Source organism: Neofelis nebulosa, chromosome 4 (genome assembly GCF_028018385.1).
Source record: "Neofelis nebulosa isolate mNeoNeb1 chromosome 4, mNeoNeb1.pri, whole genome shotgun sequence".
Lineage (NCBI taxonomy): Eukaryota > Metazoa > Chordata > Mammalia > Carnivora > Felidae > Neofelis > Neofelis nebulosa.
In genome coordinates this window covers 91,834,347-91,841,313 of record NC_080785.1, presented here as the reverse complement: position 1 = coordinate 91,841,313, position 6,967 = coordinate 91,834,347, and the positions used below count along the sequence as shown (strand labels likewise).

The window sequence follows — 6,967 nt, the reverse complement described above, 5'->3', positions numbered from 1 at the left end:
ATTGTCCTGTTCTAAGCGATTTCACTATATCGTTCTTTCTCAGTTCATTGCAAATAATTAGCAGTATTTTATTGATTTACTGAGCAAACATTGAGTGGCCCACTAGAGTGCCAAGTAGGCTAGAAAAGACGATTAGCAAATGACCACTACTCTATAAACATTTATAGTCCTCCCCTCAAATACAGGAGGGAATGTGTTCTTAACAATGTGTTGCTATCAACGGAACCTCTTTGATTGTGATGCCACGTTCTAAGTGATAAAGATGGTGCTGCAAAGGCACATACTGAAGCTAAATGAAAAGTGAAGTGTACTCATTTAGAAAGACTACTATTTAAAGACACAGAGACTTTCATTAAGGAGAATGGCTTTGTTGCAATTGATCTTTGATCAACTGGAGCAAGGAGTATTTTTTTTATAGGTTTAATAGCCTTTGCTTTCCTGATAAGCAGAGTATCTCTTAAATATGAAGATGGTTCCATTGTCTAAAAGGAGATAGATAGTCCCACCAATGCTGCCCATATTACCTGAGTGCTTCTGGATTATTAGTGGTTGGTTGAAATGGATTGGGGCCAAAAGAGGGTAGAGTTGGATGAAGGTGCCAAAAGAGATCTTTGAAGGTTTAGAAGGGATGCCTGAAAGGTCCATTCCCTCTAGACTTACCCCCCAATCCTCATGCTATGATAGGAGGGGCAGCCTTTGGGCAGGTCTCCCTTTGTTATGCAGACTGCTAGATCTCCCAGCTCAATCCACAAATGCACCCACTCACTCTGAAAGGGTCCCTCCCCAAGGTGGATATGAAGTCCACCCCTTACCGTAGACATGGCAGCCTCTCCATATACCCACCCAACTGTTGACTGGCGTTCAAGGGCCACCACCATCACCCACCCCAGCACCATCTTCCAGGAACTGGCCTCTCCCCCATTAGTCCCCGCCCCTCTTCTGAGAGCACCCAATGGGTGGAGTCGGGGCTGTGGTGGGAGGGGCCTGAGGCGGGCGCATTTAAAGAAAGGCAGAGGGCGAAAGGAGGCTAGAGAGGAGAAGAAAGAAACCAGGGGGCGAGGCGCCGTCCAATGACAAAGCCCAGGGGTGGGCGCCGGCCGCCATCTTGTACCGGGCGGCAGGATATTCACCCGCGTCTTCCGCCCTCGGAGGGGGAGGGGCGGCGGCCGAGGCGAGAAAAGTAGCGAGAGACGCGCCGGCCCGGAGGCGCCAGCAGCGGCCGCCGCCGCGGACCTGGACGCGGGCGGGGGCGGCGGCGGCGGCGGCGACGAGAGCCGGCGAGCGCGGGCGGCCCCGAGCGGCCTCCGATGCGGCGCAGCGTGAAGAGGCGGCGGCGCCGGCCCCCGGCGGCCCCGGCCACGGCCGCCCGGGGCGGCGGCTTTCGGGCCGGAGGAGGGGCCGAGCTGGAGGCGCGGGAGGAGAAGGTGGTGTACTCGCGGTCGCAACTGTCGCTGGCCGACAGCACCAAGGCGCTGGGCGACGCCTTCAAGCTGTTCATGCCCCGCAGCACGGAGTTCATGAGCTCGGACGCGGAGCTCTGGAGCTTCCTCTGCAGCCTCAAGCACCAGTTCTCCCCGCACATCCTGCGCAGCAAGGACGTCTATGGCTACTCCTCCTGCCGGGCCCTGGTCCCCGACCCCCCGCCGCCCCCCGTCGCCCGCGGCCAGACGCGCCGGCCGGCGGCCAGGAGGAGGCGCCGCGGAGCCCGGGCGGCCGCCGTCCGCCGGAGGAAGCCCCCACCGCCCCCGCCGCCGCCGCCGCCCCCGCCGCCGCCGGCCCCCGAGGACAGCCGCTCCCCCAAGCCCGCGGCCCCCGGGCCCTGCTTCGGGGGCCGCACCCTGGAGGAGATCTGGAGGGCGGCCACCCCGACGCTGACCACCTTCCCCACCATCCGCGTCGGCGGCGACGTGTGGGGCGAGCGCAGCCTGGCGGCGGCGCGGCGCCGGGCGCGCCAAGTCCTGCGAGTGAACCTGGAACCCGTGGTGAGGCTCCGCCGCTTCCCGGTGCCCCGGGCGTGAGACTCGGCCCCCTCCGCGAGACTCGGCCCCCTCCGCCCCGGGACGGCTTCCGCCTGGAGGGATGAACAAGTGACAGTCGAGTGTTTACAGATCCGGCCGGGACCGCGTTCCCTAGTGCACTTTACGGGCGAAGAAGCACCGGATGGTCCCGGCCCGCGCCCCCGGGATGCGGCGCCGCCGTCTGGGACTCCGGGGCAGGTGTGCCCTCTGCTGCCTCCCAGTACCGGGTCTGCGGAGGGAGGAGACAGCTGGACCCGCAAGGGTGGCCCCCTTTCTTCCTAACCCCAGATTGAGACGTCTCCAGGACTATAGGGGCAGATCCGTTTTCTCCCTTTTGGACTCTACCTCACTGGTCTGGAAGCCCTCCGAAGAAGTCATTCTTTTTTCCAAAGGAATTTGGTTTCGTGCTTGTGTAATAAAGCTAGAATTTACTTGCTGTTCATCCACCTCCCCGCTCCCCCCGCCCCACTTTTTCTCTTTTGACTGCCACCCCTCGTTCTGGACGAAAGATCGAATATGTGTTGAAAGGTGTTGCACTAGTTTGTGCTCAGGGTATTCTGAATCCCACTCGTTTCCGAATTTTAACTGGATTCCAAAGCTTTGACCAAGGATATTTTCTAAGAAATTCAAGCGTATGACTGTTAATAATGTAGGGATTTGTATGGCTTTGAATTTCATGGGCTCAGTGATTACAAACAAAGAGATGCAAAGTTCAACTGTTTAAACATTTTTAAGGTGTTTCTAAAGATTTTATATTGAAATTTAATGTTTATATTTACTGAGCTCTTAAAGGAAATGGCAGAAACTCATGGAAGTTTTGTTTAGGAAAAGTTGACTTGTGAAATTCTTTTTAAGTGAATAAAATTAAAGTGCATTGAAACCACATGGCTTGTGATAAAAAAGAATGAGTGAATTACAAAGAACTGGTGTTGGTTAAAGAGATGGATGGAATCCGATTGGAAATGATTTGGCCTCCTTGTACTAGTCTAACATACAGATCTGGGAATATTTCAAGGATAATTTATTTTAAAATGGAAATCGCGTAGGAAAAATGAGTATGCGTATGCGCAGTGACCAAAATGCCAAACAGAATACCCATTGGAATTCTCAGAGGTATTAATGATCTAGAGGGGTGGAGGCATTTCTTGGTATCAGATAACTGGTTGAAGTTAACTTTGGGCAAAATAGGTTTTCCTCCCTTGTTTTTGTTGTTGTTGGCTAACAGAAATGTCCAGATTACTATCAGTTACTCTTATAAACATCATGACAATTAGTTAACTGTTTTGCTTCACGAGTTTCCTTTATTATCTCGTTTCCATTCATAATTATGTTTGTAGTTATTGGTCTTTTGTTTGACAGCCGAAGACCACAGGAATCAAACAGGCGAGCCACAAGAGTACTGACCCTTCTTTTACACTTTTATAATAGTGTTTGTATCCTATGGCCCAGTGTGGAATTCTTGATTATCCAAGTGCCTTCGGTCATTGGTGGCAGCAAGACTTAATGGTTTTTAGCCAGTGGTGCCGCAGCCAGATTTTACTGCAATATCTAAAGGGTCAAGTAGTGATTTTGTACCACTATTATTTCAAATTTGAGTATTCTGCCATGGAACCATCCATACCAGGCTGGAACATGACCTATGAAATCTTCAATATTAAGGTTTCTCTCTGCTTGGCAGCTTCTTAGGGGAATAATGAGAGTTGCAATTTTGACTCTTGTGTTTTTAGAATTCAAATGGCATAGCTTTCTGAAATGAATTTTTCAAGTTTAATAGTTCATAGTAGGAGTTTTGTGACTTTAATTTCAGTGTTCTTGTTTTGTAAAAAAGAAAAAAAAGAAAAAAAGATATATCTATATATATATGACTTTATGCCAGTTACCCAGTAAGCCTCATATTCTTTTATTCACTACTCAATGATAATGTGTTGCTACAAATACTGTCACATGAGTAAATAAAAGTGAATAATTACTTAGAAGATGGAGAGTGTTAAATTATATTTGTGTGATAGGAAGCTTATATATATTCTTTTGGTTATTAGCTTCCATTGCCAACTGTATTTCAAATACATAGGGTTTTCTCCCCCCCCCCCCCCAAATTACCTTTTTTAGCTAATTAGCACCTGAGGAAAAAATACGTATTTGTACCACTTCACTATTGTATATAATTTTATATTAATTAAAAAATAAATCCAATGGCCATATTAGAATGTAATTTCAACATATAGCTTATCTAGATAGCTTCCCAGAGGATTTTGAAATTAGATGTAGCTGGGAGGATAACTTTGCTCAGCACAAAATTGAAACATAACCATTGACACCATGCGTTTATTTAAACTTAACTGAGAATCTTATTTTTTTTTCTTCCTATGTCTTGTTACTTTAGTGCACTTGAACTTGAGTTAATGCTTTGGGTTATCCGGGCTATCTGATTTCAGTTTGGATCTGATTGCCCATCCTAAATTTAATGTTATTTACCTGGTTTCTTAAAAAATCTTGCCGTTTCTAGTTTGCAAAACAAGATGTAAAAAAATCTTTATTTTTGCCAAGTTGTCTTTAGCAAAACCTTGCTGAAGTTGGTTGTTTTACAACTTATACAATGTGAAGAAACAACTAATATAGTTGATTCGTATATTAATAGGAAAATGAAAGTATTTTATGGATACTTTTGGGCAGAATGTGAAAAGGAACTTGGCACGGTGGCCTTTTTGATGAGGCATTCATTTACTGTCTTCTAAAGTGAGTCTGTGCTTAGCTTGTACATAGTTTTTTGAAAGAAATCCCATAATCTTTATTCATTCTCTTACCTTTATATCTCATATGGCACAAGTAAAGGGGGAAGTTAAGGAGGAAGTTTATCACCTTGCTATGCTTGAGTGCCTAAATGTGGTGACCGGCACCTGAAATAACCTTTTGAATTCCTGATGTCATTGTTATCCCCCTTCAACTTGTCAACCAGCAACTTATTTTTCCTTACGGAACTCCGTAATGTTATGATTGTTGAGGGCAAACTTCATTGTTGTTAGTGCAAAGTGTCGCTGTGGTGGTGTGTATTTATTTTGTCCAAGTTTGAGTACCCGATTGGACAAGTGTAATTTAAGCTGGTGGCTGACACGTATCGATTTGCTGTGTGCAAGCAATAGAACTATCTTCCTGAAAACTATTCAATAAAAATGCATTAAAAATATTTGGATACAAAAAAATGTGAGCAATTTTGAACTCAAAATTTTTTTTGTTGTTTCAAGGATTGCCACAGCACTCTTTAAATTGGTGTTTTTAATGGACATATATACATAATATTTACTTTATTGCTGTGTTTAAAATATTTTTTGATAAGACTGTTATGTCTTAAGTGCATTAGAAGGCAATTGTTTGTAATGGAACTGAATTGTTTTCTTGGACAGTTTGATGTGCGCATATGATTAAGATTTACAATCTGGTTGTACTTTTCTTTTTAATTTATTAACTGTAAATAAATTTTAGAGAATATACAGTGTCTGGCTTTTCTAATGATGTTGGGGAGTTTTTGAAATGGGATTTTATGTTTGCATGTGAATTGGAAGGCGATGTGAGAAGTTTTGACTTCTTTTGTGAACTTCAGAATCCTGGAAGTCTTGAGATATGTGTTTTATGCTATTTGGGGAGTCAACAGTATATCAGTATCAACTCTGATGATCTAGTGAATCTCTGAGACAGTGCTTCATGCCCAAGCCCAAACCATTACCCAGTTTGCCAGCTTAATAAAGACTTTAAAAATGCATCAGAATTCACTTTGACTCCTGACCCCAACCCCCTTGGGGTGGTGATAGAAGGTCTCACGCTCACGTTTTTTTATATTATAAAAGAAAGTAAGCGTGCTCTATATGAGTAGCAGCAGTAAAGGCTGTTCTACAGAAGTAAAGCCCGAGTTTTCATTACAGTCTAGAGGGTAGAAGTGCAGTGCTAGGAAGGACAGGATTCATTAGTATTATGTGGCCTGAATATGTCTTCGTATCTGAGTTCCTATCAATAATTGGAGGCAGCAGTGTAATAACTGTGGATCACATTGCCTGGGATGGCATTAAAGCTTTGCCACTTGCAACCATCCGAACTTTAGGTAAGTTACAGAAACTCTGTCCTTTACCTTCCTCAAGAATCAAATGCGGTTAGTAAAAGAAACTATTGGGCTATTGAAAGGATTAAAAAGGGCGTTAATGGGTGAACACATAGGAAATGCTTAATAAATGCTATTAATTGGAGGCATATGTACTGAGAATAAGTGTATATGCTGAGTGGTCCTTTGGGAGTTTAGCATCCTGAAAATAGAGTGTGGTCTGGGAAAGGCAAAAGACAAATGATGAGAAGGTAATTTGTGGGTGAATTAAATTGAAGACAGACAGCAGGAGGTTAGATTAAGTTGATTTATTAGGTAGTTTTCACTGTTGGAGGTTTTCTAGACTTCCTTAGAAATTTGGGGTCTTTTTATCATTTCTCTGGAAGATATTTAAAATGTGCTGTTAGGGATATTAAACTGAGTATCTATAAAAGTAATAAAAGTTACTGATCAAGAACTTGCCAAATTTCAACACTAAGTTTTCACTTCAAGTTAGCTCAGTAAGGTTTGCTTCAAAGCCATGTGAATTTACATGTACAAAACTAAATTAGAAGCAATTTGTGTGAGCTTTGTACTTCCTGTGTTGAAACAAATGAGTGCAGTAGTTAGATCTGAAATAGCAGAAAGTTATTACCAAAAGGAGAAGATATCCTCACATTTGAAGCACTGACACACTCATCTTTGGATTTTGGGTCTAATGCCTGTAATTTAGCTCTGATACCACCCCTCGCCCGCCCCCCACAAGGAATAACAATCTATTCTAAGTTGGTGAGCAAGCCAAAGTTGCAGTAGCTGAAATTAACACAAAAAGAATTTCCCTAGATGGAAGTTATCCAGTGGTAAGAAGCTCAAAACTCAG

At 44.5% G+C, this 6,967-nt stretch overlaps 1 protein-coding gene across 1 annotated transcript; it reads left to right on the top strand.

Moving 5' to 3' along the window:
• Positions 1-1,172: 1,172 nt before the first annotated feature.
• Positions 1,173-5,506, top strand: CCDC71L (coiled-coil domain containing 71 like). The gene has a single exon (XM_058725377.1). The coding sequence runs from the start codon at positions 1,308-1,310 to the stop codon at positions 2,016-2,018; it is 711 nt and encodes a 236-aa protein (XP_058581360.1). The 5' UTR covers positions 1,173-1,307; the 3' UTR covers positions 2,019-5,506.
• Positions 5,507-6,967: the final 1,461 nt, after the last annotated feature.